The sequence below is a fragment of the Haplochromis burtoni genome, unplaced genomic scaffold (assembly GCF_018398535.1).
Source record: "Haplochromis burtoni strain Fernald_Lab_line unplaced genomic scaffold, NCSU_Asbu1 Contig_124, whole genome shotgun sequence".
Classification (NCBI taxonomy): Eukaryota; Metazoa; Chordata; class Actinopteri; order Cichliformes; family Cichlidae; genus Haplochromis; species Haplochromis burtoni.
The window spans coordinates 1041438-1066225 of NW_024582485.1; the positions used below are offsets into that span (position 1 = coordinate 1041438).

The 24788-nt window shown below is 37.2% G+C and overlaps 2 protein-coding genes across 4 annotated transcripts in view; both read left to right on the plus strand.

The window, feature by feature from the left end:
* lingo4b (leucine rich repeat and Ig domain containing 4b) lies at nt 1–17769 on the plus strand. Of its 3 annotated transcripts, none has more exons than XM_005929484.2 (3): nt 1–402; nt 14775–14880; nt 15028–17769. In XM_005929484.2, exon 3 carries the CDS (start codon nt 15040–15042, stop codon nt 16852–16854), a length of 1815 nt encoding a protein of 604 aa, XP_005929546.1. In that variant the 5' UTR covers nt 1–402; nt 14775–14880; nt 15028–15039; the 3' UTR covers nt 16855–17769. The 3 variants fall into 3 exon arrangements, with proteins under 3 accessions (XP_005929546.1, XP_005929547.1, XP_005929548.1); XM_005929485.2 differs by lacking the exon at nt 1–402 and adding an exon at nt 13283–13595; XM_005929486.3 differs by lacking the exon at nt 1–402 and adding an exon at nt 13611–13768.
* A 5893-nt stretch (nt 17770–23662) lies between these two features.
* The window catches only part of si:ch211-113g11.6 (uncharacterized protein LOC559008 homolog), a 42899-nt gene continuing 41773 nt past the window's right edge, over nt 23663–24788 (plus strand). Inside the window, exon 1 of the mRNA XM_005929482.2 lies at nt 23663–24098. Coding sequence (XP_005929544.1) covers nt 24020–24098 — 79 coding nt within the window. The 5' untranslated portion in view covers nt 23663–24019. The remainder of the gene's footprint in view (nt 24099–24788) is intronic.

Sequence of the window (24788 nt, forward strand, 5' to 3'; positions counted from 1 at the left end):
AATCTGTGTGACTTTTGCTCCGTGAGCTGAGCAGAGGGATGGAGATGCGGAGAGCGCAGCATCAGTAGCACCGCGGTTTGAGCGCAGGAGCTTCTCCACAGAATCAACCACTCACAACAACACAGACAGAGACACAGCCGACCTAAATTACTTTAGTAGCGCAATTATTGGAAAACTCCCGGAGGTATTCGGCAGTTGGAAAAGGAAATTAATGAAGAAGGAGGGCGAAGTAAATTGCGCGACTCTAGCGTGACAGATGTTGGAAAAGTCTGGCTGAATGTAGACCAACCGAAAAGGGAGAGGAGGGAGAGGAAAACCGTCCTTAACAGAGATGAGTACGCCTTTCTGTGGGAGATGGGCAGTGAGAGTTTAAGCGCTGAAGGCTTTGATACGATGATTCAGGTGAGTTTCTTTATTTTCCTACAAACTACTTTGTAGGGTTCCATGAACCAGTCATAACAGAAATAGGCCACACTATATTTATTTAAAGCATGAGTTGAGCTTAGGTTTGGTCTTAGGGTAGGTTACTCTAAAACGAGCCAGTGTTTACTTTATATTTTATTTTTATGTGGAATCGCTAAAGTTCGCATTCTTACCACTAGTCGCAGTTCTGTGAGAACTTAAACAAAATTGAAAAAACAAAATGAACCAAACATTTACATTATTTATGTATTTGTAGCCTACTCCGTGTTTCTATAACATTTAGTCCAAACCAAGTCTGTAGAATTGCAAAACAGATAGTAAAAATATCATAACAGTTATAATGTGAAGAACTTTTGTGCCATTTATTGTGAGTTGTCTGGAGATTGCCAGGGCTGAGTTTAAACACTGACCTATATTCATGCTATTATTCCTTATTTTTTATGTATGCGTTTATTTGTTTTATTACTTGAAACCACAAAGATAAACACACCTTTAATGTCACTTTAATGTTCAGCCAAGTTTTTTCTAGAGGTCTGCTTGTTTCTTGTTGTTGTTGTTTGTGTTGTGGAGTTAGAGCGTCCACGGGAACAGTAATCCTCAGGATAGTTTGTTCCATAAACCTAAAAAAGGGCCACAGCAGACTTTGTTTTAACAGCGTTTAGGCAGGATTACTGACAGCTGTAACTGCAGCCTCATTTCCCCTGGGACAGTGCAAGTCCCTCCGTTTGTCTTTATATTCTATACTACTTTGTAGTATACGCCACAGTATTTTCAGTACTGTCGCTGAAAGATATGTTTGTCAGTTTGCTATTATTAAAGATATGATCATCACCTCACCTGTAGTCAGGATCCACATTTCAGTGAAGGTACAGATATGAACTCAGACCAGCAGCCAACTCTTTGTCCCCCCCTCCTGTCATAATGAGGACACACATCATATTGGTTGTGGCTCAGGAGGAGCAGATCACCATCAAGGGAGAACCAAGGATTTGACACTTGGGATTCTGCCAAATGGCAATTTAATCAGAGGGCATTTTATGCACAGGAAGTATGTCAGTCTCCTTGTTAGAAACTGATTTATCTGGACTGTTATATTGGGCAGCCACTCCAGACCTCAGTTGATTGGAGCCTTAGGCAAAGAAGTACAAGACAAGTTTTTAATTGTTTTTCACTTTTATTGCACAGCTTCAGTGGCAGATATATGCAGCTGGGTCTTGCGGTATGTTGGTTAGACAGTGAGTTTGCATGCTAATGTTGTGGTGAGTTTATACATTTATCTGTATTATTGCTTGCATGATATCATAAAGAATGAAATGTTTCTCCTTTGTTTTAATGTTAAAAAAACTTTGATGATGAATATTAAGGGCTTTTTTGTACTGTGGGAAACTCAGAACCTTTGAATTTAAGTTTCAGATCCCACTTTAGGGATTTAGTAGGTAAAATTAAGTGGAGTATAATCAGCTTTGGTCTGCTTTCTATATGCTCCCAGGTAGAATTCAGACATTCATTTTATACCTGCCAAAGAAATGATCTTGAAGAGCTTGGCCAGGTAAATAGTGTAGTTGGCTCTTTGGTGGAAAGAAATATCATCACCCCTTCAGTTATATATATATGACTCACATGAAGACTGAAATTATTATAAATTTAAATTAAAACATACTTTCTCTTCAACTGTCAACACTGTCAACCATCCCACTTGTTTTCTGAGGTAGAGATTTTAGACAAAGTTTTGCTTAATTAGAGTGTGCTGTCTACATTATTAAAAACACATGTTTAGCTGTTATTTGGCAGCTTGAACCTAAAACATTTGTGGAAATAAATATTCTGTAGAAAGAGAAAAAATCTTTACAAAGAAAAAGCAAGCTGTTGTATAATATTAGGTTTGTATTAATCCTAACACACTGTTTGGGTCAAATTTGACACATTTTGACATAGTCAAAAAATAGTCTAATTGTTTACTGTTGTATTGCTCTTATACATTTTTTCTACATTTTCCTTGTTTTTGAGCAGATTTGACCCATATCTTTTTAGATGGATTTTAGATCTATCAGTGTGGGTCAAATCGAATAAATGATGGTTTTAGGGGATCTTTGAAACTGTAACACTGTATATTTTTATGCGACATTGGTGACAGAGGACAAGAGAGACCTTTACACTGTAACAAGAGCATCACATCACCTATAGCCCTTTATTATTTCCTCACATGTCGCACAGAGACAGGCACTGACTGATCATGGGGTAATCTGAAAAACAGTGAAACAGTAAAACAACATATATAGGAACAGAAATCATACAGAGGTCAGAGGGTGAGTTGAGACATGGTGCCTTGACATGAGATCTGGAATAGATAGACAGACAGACAGACTATTTACACATTAAAACTAATCTGTAGTTCAAAAACTCTTTTACGCACGTATTATGAGGGAATCCTTGGCCTTACATACTGTAAAGGCACAGATTAAATCGGGCACTTTTGTAAATTTTGATTTGATTTATTATATAGCACAACTTTTGCTCATGTATTTATAGAACTTGTGTTTTCCTAACTTGTATGGTTAATTACAAGCAAACTTTTTTGTTCAGCATCCGTGAAGACGGCTTAAAAAGAATACTTTACAATACTTCAAAATGACACACATTTCCATATAAACCCATCACACAAGGAAAAAAAGAGACATGTAGGTGGGAGATTACTTCACTGCAGCTTTGACTTCTTTCCAACAGCAGCTTCTTAATACCAGGCTCCGCCAAAGAGCTGTCTGGGAGAAGGTATATTTTAGCCTGGAACAATGCATCCTCATTTCCCCAGCCGCAGTTTCAATCTTAACAGCTATGAGATTAACATCACAGTTCCATTTAGTACTTCTGCCCCCCCTCCTTTTTGTGCAAAAGCTAAATCTCTTAATTTTCCACATAAGGCCATGTGCGGTTTGCCTTTTCATCAGTCTTAACTTATCCTGGTTTTGGAGGGATTGCACATGAAAACGACTCGTGTACTGTATCCAGGGCAGAATCTGCACAGCACATTTGAACTCACAGTACACAACACTCACTATTCAGGCCACATAGTCATTTGAAGTCCTTTTGTAGATGAACAGAAACATCAGATGTTTACTGCCACTGGAGGAATGTAGTCAGGGCTTGAGTAAAGACTTGAAAGCCACTGGCCCATTGCTCGTGTTAGCAGCAGTCTTGTGTTGTTTGGCCATGAAAAAGAAAAAAAAATATGTAATAGAGGATTTCTTTCATGCTACATGTTTTTCTAGGTTGTGTTTCCATTTTCATGATGCATGTGTTCTTTCCGGTTTATTCTATTATTTTATTCATCTGTAAGCCATTAACCCATTTCACATGCGAAGACTAACCCAACGTCCAACAAAGAGTAAAGCATAGGCACTTCCTAAGCTTTTCTATGGTAAGCGTCCCGGATTGTTTCCTTCAGGGTAAGATATTGTGAGGGCAAGGAAAGAGAAAATCAAAAGGGGCATGTTACAGTATGTTACTCTTATTCTGTTTGTGTATTTTTATGACTCTGATGTTTTTTTGATCTACTTAATTCTACTGGTTGTCAGTCAGTGAGTGTGCTTAATTTTATCATCAAGTAGTTGTTGAGTCATACACTGGGGCCATTCAAAGCACCTCACTTCAGAAAAAATAATGTATAGTGTGGTGGTAACACAGTTGCTAGTTTAATTCCAGACAAGGACATAAATCCCCTTTGGGTGTTGCAGCAGGAAGGTCATCCAACCTAAAACTCTGCCAAATCAAACATGCAGAGCTGAAAGTTAGCATGCTTCAAACCATTATTGTGGTTACTGGAAGCTCGATATGTCATAAACAGATTGAAACCACAGTAGGTCTCAAGCTTCTCGATCAAGCTGTTTTGTTGTCATTCACGCAACTACTTTCATCAGTTTTTGTATGTATAACTGCGTGCAATTTCATGAATGTCTACAAGGACATGCTGTTCAAAAGCACTTCCTCATTTGTATTATTCATTGAATCAAGTCTACAAAGGCACACAGAAAACAGTCTGTGAAGAGATAAAGAGAATCCAGTTTGATGCAGTTAGTATAAATAAGGCTGTGACCTCAGGGCTTTTGCTCCTCCTTTTAGTGCAGACATTGTGAACACGTATAAAGGGTTTAGGCTTTAGAATTTGGGCTACATTAAACATGAACTAGTTTTTCTGAAGCAAACTCAACTTCTTAGTAACCTACCCTATCTTTATTCGCTTTATCCGCTATTGAAAATATCACTTCCTGTCCACTAGGAAGATTTTAAAAAGCAAATGTCTTCAGGCCATCAACCGGGTCCTTTTTCTGACCCCATTTAGCCATAGTCATAAAGGCTGGACAATATTTGCTCTAGGTCAAAAAATAAACAAATAGAGAACTAGATGGAGTGGCCGATCAGAAATTTTCAAAGAAATAATTAAAAGTAATTAATACAGTATTGTGAACTGGAGTAGTCAAAAGTTTATGTCCTTCTTGTCACATTCATGGCTACTGCTGGGCCTCACATTGTAGTATTTCTTTCCATCTACATGGTGTAATTGATTGCTTCTCAATGTAAAAATACAAAACTATGTATATTAGACCTAAAATTTCCCTCTTTCAGAAAAAGAAAAAGCCGTATTATTTAATGCTGTTACTCCATCAAGACGTCTTCACTGTGTTTTGGTGGAAGATCTAATGACAGAGCATGTTGTACGCTGTTCAAATCACCAAGCTCTTTAAAAGAATACTGTCTCGAATTTAGCAGTGCAGTTCTTATCAGAACTTTATCAGACAATTTGGGTCATTCTCAAATCTATGTGGGTCTTCTACTCGACCATCTCCAATTTGCATAAAAATGTTATGGTCCAAAGTTTTTTCTTCTCAGTCAATTTGTATTTTTTCTTACTTTTGTTCTCTTTGGACAGATTTAGGACAAAAATTATGCAGAAGCTGGATGGCAAAATTCTACCATGTTCATAAATATTCATTATGTCCAATTCGTCATTGACGATGACGAAGAGTCCCACTCAAGGCACTGACAATAAACCCCCATTTTATGAAATTAATAAGAAAGGGGACTTGACCAAGTTTTTTTTTCTTTCCCTTTTTTCTGGTGAGATGGGACTAAGTCACTTTCTGAATAGCATTGATTTGTTTCCGTTTGCTTTTGTGTTGCTAAGACTGTCTAGGCAGGCTTGTGGTAGTAGCCTTGGCTGCTATCAGATTAGCATTACCTTTGGGTCTTCTAAAAAAGAAAAGCTCAACCTGCATAAAAGGGAAGATTATGGAGTTGGTGGATTTCTGTGAAGTAAAAGTTCATTCTGTCTTTGGTGTTTGTAGTGATTTTATAATTTGGTTTATTTTAGATAAAAAATATTATATCAGGAAATGTGATCAGACATGTATTTTTAAGACATTTTTTAAGAACTTTTAAATTTCATTTGTTTTCTAGTTTTCAGTTCTCAATTTTCTCAATTTAGGCCTTTTAGCTATTTTACCTCTTAATTGTTTTCCTTTCCCAGATTCTTCTTGATCATTCTTTTCTCCTACTGTTACTTATTTCTACTATTTTCTCTTCCCTTGGTTCTTTTCAGTATTTCTTTATTTCATACTTTATATTTCTTCTTTTTACCTCACACATTAGTTTTCTCTTTAATGTGTAGCCTAATGTGTTAAAGCATTTTTTTTATATAATTTTCTTTGCACGTTACTTTTGCTGGTAATCTTTAATTCATTGGAATTGTGTAGGATCCAGGTAGTTCTCCTGTCTTTTGTCTTTCATCACTATAGAAACATAATCTCTCAATAAGCAGTTTAAGACCCATTCTGCTGTTCTGATTGCAGCTATATTCTGCACTCGGTATGTAATTTGTCCTGAATTATTGAGTTTTTTTTATCTATGATCTGTTGCAGGTTAAGAGCCCTCAGCTCCCTATTAATGTGTGACCTCCCATTATCTCTTTGTTGTATAATGATGGATCCAGTGCATCATATCAGTTAGCTGAGATGACCTCATTTGTCACATCACATAGGGTGCTGCGCTGAATCTAATTCCCTTCCCTCATTTATTTGTGCTATTATTAATATTGCAGACGGTGCACTTTGCATGACGTTGCACAGAGTCTTAACTCTCTCCTTGTCGGAATGAGGAATTACAGCAAAGTGCTTTACCCAACACACAGTCTGGAACAAGGCTGATGTGAGTGAATCTGTCACTGTGACCCAGTTCCACCACACATTAAATTGGTAATCACACCAATATTCAATCACACCATACTTAATGTGTCTGTTCTTTGTTCTGTCTTTTTTTCTCTTGGCAAAATCAATGATAGTGACATGCATACACCAAGAGATAATAGAAACAGAAAAAAATACACAACTCTTGAAGACAGAGGCACGGAGACACATGCTAATTATTTATAACCAAGAGCTTTTAAAATTTGGACACTGTTAGGAGTTTGTTCTTGAGAAAAATCTTTACCATGTTAAAATTAGCTTCATAAATCAATCAGTGATCTTTGGCAAACAATTTATACAGTCCTATTTGTCCCAAGCAAAAGCTTATAACCATACTGAGATACATTCTTCTTTATCTCAGTTGGACGTGTCAATTTCAAACATGCAACCAGGCAAGAACAATCCTCCTTTGCTATACTCATATATTCACAGGTCTTTGCTTTCCTCCCAGCATTTTAGAAGGTGATCAAATTAGAAATGTCTTGCATGTGCTCCACACAGTTTGTAAAATGTTGGCAATGAATGCAGAGATTGCGTAATGTAGACATGAATTATGTGAAGATTAGATTCTACCATCACAAACTGGATTACGTAACAACACCTGGCACCTGATATGTAACTGCCCATTATTGTTTCATTCATTAAAATTTGCATAACATATCTTAAGTCCCGCAAATTATGTATATATATATATATATATATATATATAGTATATATATATATTATAAGTATAGCACTGATTATATATATAGTATTTATATATATAATATATATATATATATAATGCATATATATATAGTATATTATTATATATATATATATATATATAGTAGTATATATATAGTATTATATATATAGTATAATATAGATATAGATTATTAAATGGCAGCTACATGATTGTAGTATTAATCGTAATTTTAAACCTAAAGAACTATGAGAAAATGTGAACCATATTTCATTTCGCATCTGTTATGTATATCTTTAACATTTCCGTTGGAGCTGTTTATAAACCCACGTGTTGCTCTTCGACTCTCCGATAGGCTGCTAACTGCAGCCAATAAATAATTGTGTAAGGTTTCTCCTATTTGGACAGTATTCATAAAGTTGTGCGGCCAACAGCAACTTTAGTTCCTTTAGAAGATACACAATGCTGTTGAGTTTATATACAATTTACAAAGCTACTGAGCCAAGCTTGCTAATGTTTAGCTGATGTAAAATACATCCATTGGCATATATTTTATGGCCATTATAAGCTTGTTTACGAGCATCATTATAAATACACAAAGACATTAAACAGGATTTTTTTTATGGAGCACCAAATTTAAGTCTTTTAATATCAAACATCTTTTAAGCCTTTTTATAACTTTTTGTTTTTAAGACCAAGGAGAAAAAAGTAATAAAATGAAACATGTATGTACTTGAATAATACCGTACAAATTCATAGTATAGCGTGGCCTAGATGCAAGAACTCAGAGCGTTATGCTGTGTTAACATTATGCAATTTTGTGATGTACTCGATGAATGATGACAATGTAAAAGAATAGTGTCAATATTGTGTTTGTGGCTCTGTTATACTGTAAGAAAGTTCAGTATTGGATGGCATAACTGTGTTGTACAGTACACAGTGCTTTACTTTAAATTCAGAACAGTAAGACATGCTAATCTGTTTGCCCTATTTTAAAATGCATTGTGTTTTCATGTAACCTTTAGATAAAACACAAAGTTAGTGTACCTCAGGTTGTTTCGCAAAATGTTTCACAACATGAAAAAACATAACTTCACATTATATCAGATCCAATATCAATTTTAAAAAATTAGGGCATTACATGTAAGTCCTTTGCTAAGTGTAACTGCTCTTCTTTCTCCCCATCTTGTCTTTCTTACATTTTTCTCAACGACGTTATCCTGTACTCTTTTCTGTCCTTGGAAAATGCATTAGTGTGCCTTCAGATAGCAGACACATTGTGTGACAAACTGCACACTGCACAAACAGATAGTGACATTTTTTGAGCTTATAAAAATATTGCATTTGAAATTGCCTGCCACTTAAAAAATGTTTCTGCCTTTGTGCTAGCTTCTCTTCTGTAGGTGCTGAAGTATTACAACCACAACTTATAAATATCCAAAAAACAAAATCCAAAACCACAGTTCCAGATCATCCCTCTGCATTTTAACCCCTGAGTACAGCACTATAAATGATGCACAAATTATGTTTTTGCTTCTTTCATCTCTTTGTATACAAGTGATCAATTCATATTGTCTTTTGCCTTTTATGTGTTATATATTTATTTGTTAAAAAATTCTCAGAGATTTCATTGGAGAAGAAAACTGAGTTAAATTTATACAGCACATTTAAAAGTAGAGTTTTTGTATGCTCCAGTCGTATGACAGTATGCAAACAAATAATGGAGGAACTACATTGTGCGCTGCAATTCATTTCTTATCATCCAACAGTTTGTGTGCACTAAGCTTGATGTCTGGGAGTAGTGTATGACGTCTCACAGTGTCCATTTAATTTATAGGATTGCTAAAATCTCAGAGTGTAGGTGTATTTAGAATACTAAAGAATCCTGTCACCCAGCTAAAAACCTTTTTAATTTCCTCCTTCTCACTAAGAAGCATTAAGAAAAGAACATCCGTGTTCCAGAATAGCATCCTGAAACTTTACATCACTGTGAGACACTAAACTCAGTACAGCAGGCTAATCAGCAGGTTTAAACAACTGCACAATAAGGCACACAAAGGACTTCAACAAATGTTAATGCTTTCAAACTAGGCCTTTTTACCAAATTGCCTTTTGTTATATTTTGCAGGATAGATTTTGCAAGTTTATTAATTAAAATTAGCTCATTTCAGAAGTTTAAAAAAAATAAATCTTGAGTTTTTTCACACTTGGGGCCATTTTTTTCCATCAAGTGTGCAACGTGTTTCGGATACAAGATTCTGCATTTTCTACATCTGAACACCAGATCGATAGATCTCTGCAATATTTTTAGTCCATCATACTCTTTGGCAACCTTGGGATCAAGATTTTTTATAAATTCAAATTATTTTGAATCTTTGTTTTTGTTGGTTTCAACAAGATTTCACTTATTAGCATAAGTTAGTGACCAAATGTGTGACCCTACTCTCAATGGGGTAAAACTATAGTCGGTACTTTTGCAACTGTAGCTCCTTTTGTGATTCAGTTTTTCTCTGAGCTTTTACACTTGTATTTCAGATATTTTCTTTATAGATGTGCCTCCTGACATGAGCTTGTTTACAAAGACTTCCTCAGATACACCCAAAGGGGAAAGACCAGGAGACTTGTGTTTTCTTTCTATGCACTGAACAGCTGTTCTGCCAGTAAACCCTTTAATATTTGCTGCTTGCATGCAGGAGGTCTCAGGGGCCGTCACATTGTAGCAGGTGCCAGAAACCCTTAAAAAAAATGGAAACGCACAGCTCCACCATCTCCCCCATCAAACGTGCTTTTAACAACTTGAGTGCACACACCCACACAGAGAAGACACAAATTCATGCTCTGTGATCCCTGCACTGTTGTTCTGTTCCAGTCTTTTTAATTGGGGATTTGAGCCAGGCTCTTGTCTTTCTCACTGTGACAAGCTAAAAATAGCCCTTTGACAAGTGTCAGAAAACTCAACCGGGCTCAGACTGTGCATTCTGTGTCAGATGGGGCTGCTTGGCACAGGGATTCAAGCTTGGGGCATCCAAATTCAGTGGAGTGGATACTGCCAAACTGTCATCCTGTGGCCCATGTGAGCTCATGTTCCTGTTCCATGCACCTGTTGCTAAAAGAACTTTTCTTTTCATCTCAGTAATTGGATTCTGTCTGTCACAATTCTTCACATTTTGCTTGAAGTCCTTTGGTGACAAAGCGATCGAATATTAAAGAACTCAGCTAAGGTGGAACTTTAAAGGGCTGAGTTTCAGAAAGACGTCCCTCAAAGCTAATGAAACCACAGTGCAGGCTACAAGAGAAGTTCAGGTTAATTGAGAGTCATTGCCTCTTTCTTCCTCGTGGCAGTGTTTTAGCAAAGTAATGATGCAAATTGCTTTTCAGTGAGTAAATACATGGATCATGTTAGGTTTGATGAATAAGAGGAACAGCAAAAATGTCTCATTTAAGCTGTGTTTCACATTTCTGGCATCAGCATAAACAAACAACATCCATACTCATGAAGCCATCTCAGTGACTTTAGTAGTCACAGCAATCATTAATGGTATGATACTTTTAATTTAAATCATTATAATCTTAATTCCTGCGGAAGAACACAGCAACTTCGGACAGTGAAGAAATGACTGAACCTGCAGCAACACTAGGGCAAAGAAGAAAGTCCAAATGTTAACATGGGTTGGAAACTAACCACAGACTGCTGTAAGGTGATAAGAGCCCGAGCTGAGAGGCTTGATGAGTTATGTCTGATGAAAGAACAGAGAAAGGGAAAACTGAACAGAGTATGGAAGGTGAATTATGTCGAACAATTATGCGACAGTTGGAGCCCATCCAAAATACTCTGCCAAAGAATTGTCTGATGAGATGTTACATCACTGATATTGTTTGCATTTTGGCAATGTGAGGGGTTATTAGGTAAGAGCTGGCATCTTCTTGGCTTTAGGAGAGTGGATATTTTTGACTCATGCATAAAAAGGTTTATGCAGGGTCATCAAATGGCAGCTTCATATTGGTCAATCAGAGTCTGCAGTATCTTGCCAGACTCTGGCAACATAAGCAAATCCCAGGAACTGGATGGAACAAGTTCTCACAGTGATCAAACAGCATGCTTACTAAACAGAAAACTGAAATGAACCTGAAGTGACTTCTTAGAAATGACTGCAGCGTATTTCTAAGAAAAATATATAATAAAGAAATACAAATATACATATATACGGTAATTGAATTAACCAGAAATAATAAAACACTTAGAAAAACTGAAGAGAAATACAGGAAACGGTTTTATTATTAACAACTCATTGTGATTCAAAAATGAAACAAAATATAATAAAAATAAGTTATTTGCAGAGTGTAATTTTCAATAAATGATTTTTTAAATCTATTAAAATAAGTTGGTAGCTTGTTTTGGAAAAAAATGTATCCATGAAAATAACTACAACTACATTATAGTAGGCGAGACTATTAAACCTGTTTTTGTATTCCCAAAGGTAACCACAGATTTGTATTTATTTATTTTATTAAATGGATTAATTTAACCCATAGTCTCCTCATCTTCAGTCTTCTTTTCTAATTCCCCCTGTAGGAGGTCTTCTGCAGTGTGTTGACCCTCGTTTGCCTGCATAGCTGCAAACAGTACTGTAGTAAAATATGATGATCTGCTAAACTCTTTTCATCTTCATCTCATTCAGTTAGCTGTGTAGCTTTTGGACTGTAATGACCTATTGTTTCTTAGTGGCATACTGTAAAGCCACACATGGATCAAGGTAGATTTGGAACACTACCAGAATATCCCCCCATGCATGCAGCAGCAGCTGTACTGTCAAAGAAGCCCAGTCACTGACAGGGAAAGTCATTTGCACAAAAAACAAAATTGAAAGTTGCAGCACTAAGAAATGCTAAGGTAATATTTAAAAAAAAATAGATACCTCTGTATCTATTCTAATTTTTAAAAACAGTAAAGCTTTTAGTATTTTTATTTTTTGTGTATTTGTGTTTATCTTGACAGCTTAGTGTCTTAAACCAATAAAAACCATGCTGTAGTCAATTACTGTGCATGTGTGAGCAACTACAGAGTAACACATATTTAAATGCAGGAAATACACATAGAAAGACAGATATAATGTCTGATTTATTTTCATTTGTGAAGGTTACAAAATTTAAGGGGGTCCTCAGTTCTCCATTTGTGCCAGTCTTTGACAAATGCACTGACAGCTTTTTGTGTATGTTTTTCATTCTAATGAGAAATTGTATTATTAATAGAAACAACAAGTGTTTCAGTATGATAGAAAATAGTTAAAACAATTAACACTGTAACATGACACTCATGTGACCACAATCCACACAGGGTGAGAAATAACAAATTCATTTATTTCCCACTTTCTAATTTGATGGATGGGTCAGTCCTGGGTATAACTCTGGAGTCGTGACCTTTGGCTGGACTGTATCTTTATGGTGTACAGATAGACACAGGGGAGGTGTGAAACCAATTGCTGATTGGCTGGAAGGTCTCGGCAACTGACAGGGTACAGGCCTGGGATATCTCCCAGCTGTCAGTCTCTGTCTCTCACAACTTAGCTCAAGGGAGGGGGGGTATCAGCATATTTAACTCGTGAACCCCATCAATGGACAAAGTAAACCAATGCAGTTTTGTAAAATACTATATTTACTACTCATGGTCCATTTCTTTAGGTTTTTTTTTTTTTTTTTTTTTTTTTTTTACAGTTTTTAAAGAATATAAATTTAATACCATGTTATGTATTTTTTTGCCATTTTTAATAGTTGAAGAACTTGAGCTTGAGATCACATATACTACATAAAATTAGCATAACAATTAACCTGCAGAAACAAAATAATAATAATAGTAATAATAACAATAATAATAATAGTTCACAAACACCAGAAATAAAACGTAGCATTTTACAGCCGATTTGACTTTAGCTGTGGTCAGTAAAAACTGGGAAATCACCAACTATGCCTGGCTGACGTCCAACATTTATTGGTATCTTTCTTGTGTGACTGCACTCTAATATATTGGTCTAAAAGGAGCCCTGTGAGTCTAAGAGCACAAGTGTTGGGTTTGTGAGTCAGCGCTCCCAGCCTGCCAGTATAAGAGCTGTTTGCATGAAGAACAAGGATGAGACAAAGACTGTAGAGCTCTGGGACTGTTGGCAACTCAGGCACTCAGAGGAGAGGCTGCAGCGAGGGTGGGTCCACACTCTGGAAACTGTTTGATGGTGAAGAGTAAGCTGCAGCTGCTGCAGGTCAGACACAGTTTGGCTTTGGTATTTTGAGGATTATTTTTGTATTGTATCTTTTTTTTTATATGAAAGGAAATATTCTGTGTGAGAGCAGTTCAACTTCTGGACTTGGAGGTTTTCATGCAGCTGTGGAAAAGTGTTAAGAATTAAGATTTGTTTCTTTTAACGTCTGTTAGGTAAGATTTGTTCTTCATATTTTAGCAGGTCTTAGTGGTAGTTGTTGGAGAAGGGATGCATAATTTATATTAGATTCTACATTCATCATTTTCTTAAATTCAACTGGCAAGCCAGACAGCAGCATTATGTAATTTACTGATATTTCACTTTGCAGCATTTTACAGACAGCAGGGCTCTTTTTTGACTCTGTTCCCTAAAGTTTAGAGGTTGCTTTTACTTATCACTCAGTTTTTTCACTGATTATTTTAGAATATGTTCATACAAGATTTATGCTGTTATATTTTCCTACTTAATTTGTACCAACAATGGAGGCTGCTTTATGTTATCATGTCTTCTAAACATCTATATGAAAATATGTTTATCATTATAGTGCTTTACTCTAAAGCAACACCGTAGAGCAAATTAAGGTACAATTTAAACAAAAGATATTTGTGCACAAGTCTTGATGGATTCAATAGCTCTAACACTGACTGCATTAATATTCTGTTCATAGTTGTGAGTAATTAGAACAGATTGGCTATAAAAATAGGCACTTTCTGTTGTTCACTTCCTTATGTAAAAATGCTGTTGCAATACACCTACTGACAAGCAGAATTAATTATGCAATATACTGATTGCAGGACTCAAAATTCACACAATCTTGAATTCTTGATTTCTTTCACTTTGGCAGTGATTGGTTTAACACACTGGTCAAATGGTTGTCTTCCCCTCATGTGAGGTGCACACTGGTGCCTCAGACACTATTCTGTGTGTTGCCAGATGCTACAAAATGAATCATTTAACTCACAGGACTGGGTTGCCTTCTGAGAAAGCTGTGTTTGTGGTGGTTTTTAATCCATTTGGTTTGTCCTGCTAGGAGCACTAAGCTGATTAAATGGATGGGGTTAATAGATCTTACAACTAATAAATGTTGAAACTTACTCAGCCTTACAACTCAGCCTGTTGTGGAGTTGCCATTTTTTCACTTAGTTAACCTTGGTTTTTCTGATTTTCTTTTATCCTCAGGTGACACAAAAGGGCATGTTGTTGACAGAAAATCATCAGTGGACTTAAGCTTGACTCCAACTTGACTGCCACTGGTTATGAAAATCTGCACTTCAAAACTAAAACGGTATGTTTTGATTAAAGCTTGTGAGGGCAGTGAATTCAATACAAATACATTTTGCTTACACTCTGTCTTAGAAACATTAAGCTCCTATAGAGAAAAACATCTTTATAAATGTTTTTAAAAAAGGTAATTATGTGCATCTCTTTTCAGGCCGGGCGTAAGATGTTTGTGGAGTCAGTCGTCCGATGGGGCTTGTGGAGCATTCTGCTCCAGTTTGGACTGGGCGTATCTGCAGGAGGCTGTACTCCAGGCTGTCTGTGTCGACCTGAGCCCAAAGAAGTGATCTGCTCTGGAAAACACTTAAATTCAGTGCCAGGGGCCTTGCCCAGTGATGCCAGACGTTTGGATTTATCCCGCAACAGGATTAAGACTGTGGGACGACGCCAATTTTCTGGCCTTGTGAAACTTCAAGAGTTGGACCTCAGTGATAATATAATCTCCATGATTGAGGTAGAGGCTTTCCTGGGCCTACAGAATCTCAGGACACTTCGGCTTAAGAATAACCGCCTCAAGATCATCCCAGTTGGAGTGTTTTCTGGCCTGTCCAGTCTGAATTTTCTGGATTTGAGCCAAAATGAGATTTTGGTCTTTCTGGACTATACCTTTAAAGAAATGGTAAATCTGCAGACACTGGAAGCTAGTGAAAATGACTTGGTCTTCATCTCCCAGCGTGCTTTCTTTGGTCTGCAGAATCTACAGGAGCTCAACTTAGACCGTAGCAACCTGACCTCAATTCCCACTGAGGCATTGTCCCAGCTCCAGAGCCTGACACGTCTACGAATGCTACGCCTCACCATTTCTACACTTCCCAACAATGCTTTCCGTAAACTGCAACACCTGCGCAGCCTCCTGATCACAAACTGGCCAGCACTGGACACTATAGCTGGCAACAGCCTAATTGGTCTAAATTTGACCTCGCTTGTTATCAGTAGCTGTAACCTAAGTGCAGTTCCTTATTCTGCACTTCGTCACCTGGTGTATCTGCGCTTCCTGGACCTGTCCTATAACCCCATCACTGTTATCCAAGGTAACCTGCTTGGGGATCTCTTGAGACTTCAGGAGTTACACTTAGCAGGTGGCAGCCTACTACGAATAGAGCCGGGAGCCTTCAGGGGACTAGCCTATTTTCGCATGCTTAATGTGACATCCAATCAGCTCACTACTTTGGAAGAGAGCGCCTTCCATTCTGTTGGGAACCTTCAGGTGCTGCGGTTAGATGGGAATCCCCTAGCATGTGACTGCCGGCTTCTCTGGGTGTTTCGTCGCAGAGTGCGCTTGAACTTCGATGGACATCAGCCCACTTGCTCCTCTCCTGATACAGTAAGACAGCGTGAATTCAAAGACTTCTTAGAGAAGGAACTTCCAAGGGTTTTTACCTGCCGCCCTGCTCGCATCATGCACCGTAGGCCGCAAGAGGAAAGAGTAGAGGAGGGCACTACTGTTCTCTTTTCCTGCAAGGCTGATGGGGATCCATCACCATCTATCACCTGGATCTCATCCCATAAAAATGTGATTTCTCCAATAGGAAGAATCAGAGTTTTACCAAATGGAACTTTAGAAGTGCGTTTTGCCCAAGTTCAGGATAGTGGCACGTATCAGTGCCTGGCAAGTAATGCAGCTGGCAATGACAGTCTGACTGTCAGCTTGTATGTGAAGGGGCTCCCACGCAACCGAAACATGTCTTTCATCACAGAGGAGGGCTTGGTAGAACCTTCAAATACCCAAGCTGCAAACTCCTCAGCTCAAATGGCTAAGCCATACCCATTCGATGCAAAGACCTTGATCATTGCAACCACCATGGGCTTCCTGTCATTCCTTAGCTCAGTTGCCATCTGTTTTGTCTTCATGTTTTTCTGGAGCCAGAGCAAAGGTCAAATTAAACACACTGCAACTATTGACTTTGTTCCTCGGTCTTCCATGGGTGGAGGGGGAGGGGATGGAGGTGATGGTGGTAGGTTTACCATGAAACTCATTTAAAGCTGAGTTAGAATTAAAAGGAGCGTTCATATAGAATTTGCGTCCTTCTGTATCACTGGTGATTTCCACTGAGACACTCAAAAACCAACACTACTATTTAAACACCCCCTAAGAAGGCAAATCGAAGCCAGTGTGATGCACTTGTGCCAGTCCTCTTCTAATTTTAGAGTTGAAAGTTCCATCTCAGCACCAACATGGCTGTGTTATCTAACTAATGAATATCTTATGATCCAGGGATGGGATAATGTTAGCAGATTGTAGGTGGAGCTGTCTGCTGGTTGCTGTGCATTTATTTTCAAAGACTTGTACTTGGAAAAAGCAATTCCTTTTTTTCTTTTTTGAAGCATGTATTTACTAAACAGTTATAAATCTCATAGGTTTATGTAGTGACTGAGACCACAGTTAGAATTTCACAACTATCATATTTAAAAAGTACCAGGTGCTTGTTTAATCATCTTTATTGTACTAATGTGCTAACTTTTGTTTTCTTTTGCCAACACAATATAAGCCAAGCTAATTCTGGTTAATTCTGCTTAACAATTGAGGTAAAAGACTGTCAATTCAGCATTGGTTGTAAGACTTTAACATGTACATATATAGCCATAAAGCTTTTGATACATGCAATAAATTATTGGAGTAGAGTAGCCAAGTAATTTCTTATTCTTAATTCAATTGTTACATTTTGGACATTAGAACTTTTTAGAAAGTTTCAAGGTTGCTGCTTTGGGATTGATAGCTAACCCTAATGTACATAGGAATGTATCCTTTCCCTTTTCAAACAACACATTTTTCAGGTCTGTCAGTCTTTTTACAGATGTAGTTAGCATGTGATTGCATTTGATGAATCTTTGTTCAATCAAAAATTGCATTGATTTTGCTTTTTATATAAATATATACAGCAGGAAAAAATTTAGCTTTTTATATATATATATATATATATATATTTCTTTTGTAGCCATCCCACCCCACCCTCACCCCTTAAAGACACACACACACACAAGCTAAAAAAACATGTGCCTCAGTAACATTCTCACCATTGACAGAGAGAATGCTCACCTGATCATTTTCATCTTGTAAATATTTAGGTCAAGGGCGTTTGTGTGTGCACTGTTCATTCTGTCATTTTATCTAGTTCTGCGGATTAGTGTCACTCAAATAATGCACTCTTTTTGTGTGTAAACTGAACCGTGTAGATGCACCACGCACAAAGCTTTATTATGCCATGAGAGAAGGATGTAGGTCTAAGGATGCAGCATCCACATGTTTGTCTATTATTTGATATCTTGTAAAAATGACTTTTCAGTGATATGTCATTAAAAGCCTACATTTAATTCTGGTGTGTATCCATGTACGATGATTTATTTGCAATGTTATTGAATTAGAGTGTTAAAAAAGCATCTTATCTCTGCCAGCAGATCTTTACCTGAAATTATTCTATTGTTGAAAAAATTGGCAGCTTTTAGCTTTTTTTACATAACGAAAGCGGTAAGTCTATTGTGAGAAATGGGTGTTTCAGTTTGATACAAAACGTAGCCTTGTTGCCTCACTGTAAGACCGCAAAGCTACAGCTGGCACTCAGCCACACAGATGTACATTTGTGTTTTTCTTTTCTGTGAAGTTGAAGGATTATGTGTACAGAAGAATGCTGGTATGACTGCCTTTTATTTATTTATTTATTTTACATTTTTTTTCCAGAGCCACGTGTGCCACATACAAAATTACAAATAATCTATTTAGTTAGACATTTACTGTCTTTTTCCTTCCTCCTTACCTGCATACATAATTTTTAATGCTGACTCTCTGTTCACAACACAATATTGTCCCTGAGTTAAATGTTAAATAATGAACCCTCGTTTCACCTTAGCACTCTTCAGAGACTTGCAGTAAATTCACTGGACAGAAAATAATTTTGTTTGTCTAATGCAGTTGCCCAGAATAACCCAGAAAAATGGAGGACAAAAAATGATAATCACGTGTATGAGCAGAGATTTAAACCCTTTTGGATTACCTCTGCATGTCTCAATCTGTTATATAGGTCTGTCTGGCGGGTGCTATCCTCCAGCCCAGCTTGGCCCGTCATATTATCTATTTTAATACAACTATGTGCTCCCATTGGACAGAAAGCCAAAAAGGCAGATTAAAGTGGTGTTTATAAGTCACTCCCCTCATGACTGGCATGCTCACACCACTGAGAACACCGTGGTCTTTGCTCTTAGTTCTTTTCAGACTCCTCTATTTTTAATGTAACTATGGAAACGTTTCTTTACAACATAAGGTGCATTTTAAATTTATGACGTTGGTATTTATTTGACACTACCCTTAGTGACACGGGAACAGGCTTAACACCCAGACCATCTAAACTACAACCAACTAACAAAAGTCTCAAAGCAGAGTACTGTTTTTTTTTTTATTATTGTTCTTTATTTTTATCTTCAAAGAGTGAAAAGTCAAGCTCCATTAATTTAGAAAACACTTTTATCATGATGTTTTGTTGGGGCTGATATTCTTAACTATTTCAGTCTTGATTTAAACTTGGCTTTGTAGCCTTAACTGCTGTAATTTTCTCGTTTTATCAGGTGTGACTCAGTTTCAATTGTCCTAGTGTGGACATAAACGGTCTCTGCAGCCCTTTAGATAAAAGACCCTCAGAAAAGAAAAGAAAGAGAAAGAAAGAAAAGACCTCGCTGGCAGTATTACTCTAACTAAATTGAACATGATGCTACATTTTCAAACAGAAAAAGGTGGCTTAAGACAGATAGCAGGCTTTTTTGATATGAGTGAATTTCTAATATGATTACTCCTTATGATGATTGCATACTAGAAAAAATAGTAAAACTACATTGTATAACAAAATGCTGTTACCACAACCAGATATTTTACTGCAAGATTTGCTATTTCATTAGAAAATGAACAACAAAGCTTTATATGTAATACTGACATGCTCAATATGAATATTTTTTCAGGCTTTCTACACACGTTTCTTTAAAGAACTGTTAAAACATTGAGTGAGTAGCAGTCAAAACGCAGGCATCAGCTCTGTTTATTGATGTTTTGTCCATGTAACTCATAGCTTTTTTATGCTGCTGAAGTAAATTACTGTGCTGACTGTTTAGTCACAATTACTAACTCTGTTTGATCACTAAACTCTTAGATGTTCTTTTATTTTATGTTCTATCCTGGTCTTATCCCAGCGCAACACAGTTGAAAAATGTTGGTGGCACTATGAAAATACAGTCAAGTGAGGGAATCACCAAAGCTTTCAGGCCTAATCCTCTTTAGGGCATCAAGACTTGTACCAAATCTCATCACAATCCATTCAATATTTTAGATTTCTCGCCACACTGGACTGACTGACATTACTGTGCTGTGGTGTGCAGGATTTTTATTTCACCTGCTCAAAGAACTAATGAGCAATGCTATCAGTAATAATACATTACAGAATTTTATGTCACTTTATTACTGTGATATGAAATAACCAAACAAGACTGAAAGTATTCAGTATTGCCTGTTTCCACTGTTATTCTGCAGTTACTCCTACTCCAGAATAGAATAACAAGCATACTGTTATTTACCTCACTAATCTTTAAGTGTTTCGTAACACTCTCTAAATAACCATTTTGCATCATTTAGCTTGAGAACCTTTGAACTAAACGGGAAGAATTAAATTAATTACAAAGAAGACATAGGCACATGCACATACTCACACAAGGTATTTGCTAATTTAATACTAATTTACATGAAACTTTAAGTTTTTAAAATCAAGTTTTAATATGCTTACTTTTAAAGCCCGATCATTATACCTATGTAAACAAGTGCTTAACTAGATTCATTTTAGTTCGTGAGTTTTATTTAATGGTAATAAAATATCTTTCAATAATTTTCATTTTATTTTAATTAAAAAAGATTTTAAATAATTAATAAGTTATTAAAATGTCACAGTCAGAAGTCATTGTTATTTGCCACGACTACAAACTATGTTGTTAACTGGTTGCTTCACACATTAATGGACTGGGACCCTTTGATGCAGATGACAGTGTTTGAAATATCCATGTGACAGTTTTAGGCTTGTTGTCTGTCCAACTATGGAGAAAACAAAATGAGCAAGCAAATTAATCATAATATCTGTTAAAGGTTAATTCATTATCATTAAATATCAGATTTATCTTGCTTCTGTAAATTGTGTTAACTGTAAACTGCAATTTGACAGAAAGACGGTCTTAAAACTGACAGGACAGCCTTGTTGTAATCCTTAGTTTTAAGTAATTCCCAAAAGGTTGATTCTGTTCAGCGTTTTCAATGAGAGAAACGTTTCCTCACTCTTCCAAGTGACTTCTTCAGCATTAGTTTGAATGAATGAAACCAAGACTAAAAACCCTGCTTTTGGCGCCATCTGGAGGTTGAACATTATACACCCAAATAAACGAGTACATGCATTATTTCATTGTTAAGCGAGGAGATTTGTTTAACAAACACATAAGGGTTTATTGTGTTAAATTGCTATTTGATCAATAAGGAGTGAAAGCATAAAGAGTGGGAAACCAGTTAGCTAACTGTAATCTAGATACAGTGCATTACTGATACCAAAGCGGAACGCATACCTCAAACAGACATTTTTTTTTCCCTCCATGTCATACATGAATTGAGCCTCTGGATTTGCAAATATGTCTATATTTGAATTGGTTTGTGGCATTTTCATGCAAAGCAAGATGATGTTGCCTAATTTGTATTATCTAGTTAAAGACTTCTTCCATGAATCCAGATCAAGACTGAGATCTGGATCAATTCCATAAAGTAATCACTTTGAGCTTGGGCCAAGCCCTACCTTTAGTAAATATTTCATGCAAATTTAACCTTAACTATTAACCTTAATCTTACAAAAATTGCTGGTGGATCCATTAAGGATAATAATAAGTAAACATACAGACCAAACACAGTACCGTACAATGCAAAATATGTTGCCATTTGATGGTAAGCTGTTGTGGCCTGAGTGTCCTAAGTTATGTATGTTGTGTACAGTCTATCTGAAATCTCCATATGCTTTTAATAACCATAAACATAAAAATAATAAATAAGTAACTAATCCACATATGGATCAGAATATATCCCCCATGTGCCCCTGTGTGAATTCAATAAAAAAAAAAAAGCCAATTATGAATGAGTGTGTAGTTGATCTTCCATTAACAAGTGAGGGTGACTCTCTGACTAAGCTCAAAGGCCTTGATTATAAGGGGTTACACAAGGAGACAGTAAAGGCCTTTGAAAGAAGTTAAAAATGGTAAATTGCCCCCCTAGTGGGCGGGATTTCAGAGGCTTGTTTCTTCCAGGATCCACCTGTGTGCCTCATAACGTGCTTTCTCAGTGAGGGAAACACAGGAATGCCTCTAATTTGTTTCTCAATGTGCTATCCTGCTGATTTCCCTCCAAGGAGCTCACTGCTCATAGAAATTTCTCACAGAAGCCCAGATGAAGGTTTAGATAGTGCCTACAGAGAACGATTTTATGAAAATGGAAGCATCTGTTCAGTTGCCTACACTAAGAGGCATTCACCATTAAGAGTGGTTCAGTTTTTTAAATTTGAGTCAATTAGCTTCCGTAATGCAAGCGCAGCAGAGTAAACCTGCTGATTCATTCTTATTCAGGCACTCAGGCAATTTATGGAGACATATTGATTAGATATTACAGTGAGGAAGTTGCTGAAATATCATCATTGGTTGATGGTAAAACTTGATATTTTTTCTGTTAAACTTCCAATCCCAGACATTTGGGGTCTCTCTGATGGTTGCTATGGGTTTCTGGGTATCTTGGGTAAAATATATCAATAGTGTCAAGGTTTGAGTTTTTGAGGAGGAGACAAACGACTGCATGGTCCTCAGTAGATGTCAAAATAGTGGTTTTTATTATACACATCTACATGTGGGGAAGATGAGCATCATAAACCTTTCAAAGCTGATCTCCCCCGAACAACCATGTCACAAGGCTTTTATTGCAATGATGACGTCAAATCACATGATAAGTATCGGTCAGTTCTCAGAACTCAAGAAGTTCTCCCTATATGGCCTCCAGATGTTTCCACTCAGTCCAGCACTCAGAGAAAACCAGTGTGTGCGGTGTGTATATCTATTCGTGCCGATTGTGAGTGTGTGTATGTCAAACAGGGAGCATGTCCTGAGACTCCCTCACAGTTCTCCATAAGTGTGTGCGTGTTCTACATGACTATGTAGGTGCGTGTAGTGTGGACTTAAATGTGTGTACTCTGTGTAAGTGTATTCAATTGTTGTCCAAAACCAAATATGGGGTTGTCTTTAGTCGGTCTCAGTTTTGACAGCATTACATTGGATTGTGTGGGGAGTGTGTAGTGCATGTATCTGCAGACCTCTTATTATTGCTCAGTTTAACATAGATATAAATCAAAGATTATTCTGTCAACTGATTCGACAATGCTAAATGATTGATTAATGATAGTTCTGACTATAAACTGTCACCATAAGAATACAAAATAAAATATCTCTTGTCCACACTAGGCTTTTAAAGAAAACTCAATAAGTGAAAATGCTGACTCTTTTGCAGAATTATCAACCTCAAGGAAATCCTCTGCAGACATGTAATGATCATGTTACAATGCCTATAGGTGCATAATAGACTGGAATTAAAATTAGGTTGCTTATGATTAAGGACGTTTGAATAATTTAGTTTGCCATATATTTAATTGGCATTAGAACATTTTCAAGGCTGTACGATGACACAAATGTGCATTATACCTTTAAGAGATACCGTGTACGATTCAAAATATCTATGAAAATCATTTTTTATCAGCAACAGGTATAATGTGTAATGCCTACACGCGCCAGCTGTAAAGCAAAAGCGACGTGTTTGCGCTCGTTTTTGCACTCCGAGTTTTCATTCCAGCGCCCCTGCTGAAAGGCTGCGCTCCCCCCTGTGCCTTTTGTTTCTGAGGTGGAGCCTGATACCCCGACTTTACCAAACTGAATTGCCGGCGAAACAGACGGACAAGACAGGACCGGAACCAGCAGTCGTTCTCACGGCTCTGGGACGTGGCATATCTGGGGGGTCAGGCGGCTGCAAGGAAGAAGAAGGGTTTGGGGGAGCGCTTCGTACGGTTTAGTTAATTTCACAATCGACTTCACGCTACAGAGTGACGGGAAAGATGAATTATTTCGTACTGCTGTCGCTTTTCGCCACGGTTATCGTCGGAAAGTCACCTCGGCTGAAATTTGTTCTGCGTGGTAAGTAACTGCTGTAACCTTCATATATCGTGATGTTCTAATACATGCAGCAAATTATTTTTAGGAGTCAAGAATGTTTTGTGTTCTTATTTTGTGTACGGAATGAATGAGTGAATACTTGCACTGCTGGAGAGATGGACGGATGAGTGGATGGAGGGATGAGCAGATGTGAGTTATGTCATGGGGTAATGCACCCGTTTTTCAGTACTTCCTATTATCTTTTGTTTTCCTTTAATTGGAAAAAAAAAAACCCTGCACACATAAAGCCAATAAAAACAGGGCTACCTCTGGATTAATCTCTGAAAACACCCCCTCCCCCCCGATGTCCAAGTAGTAAATTACGCGCTCCGTCGTTCAGGCCCTGCACACATGTCCCCGGGCTATAATAAGACGAGCACCAAGAAGAAAGCGATTTTTTTTCTGTATAAATCTCAGTTTTAACAACTGTTAATCTAATGTAGGCCTACTGAAATCAGTTTCTTTGTGTTACCATTTTTACAGGTTTCTCCGTGAGCACGGTCTGTCCAATCTGTATAAATTGGATATAATTTGTGCAACTCGTGCCTTTCTATCCGTCTTTTTTGCCAACTTGTGTGTTCCGTTTATCTCAGAGCATTACAAGTTAGCGGTGTGTTCGTGTCTAGTTTGCATAGACTCTTATTGTAGTGGCTGTCCCTCCATATCTTCACA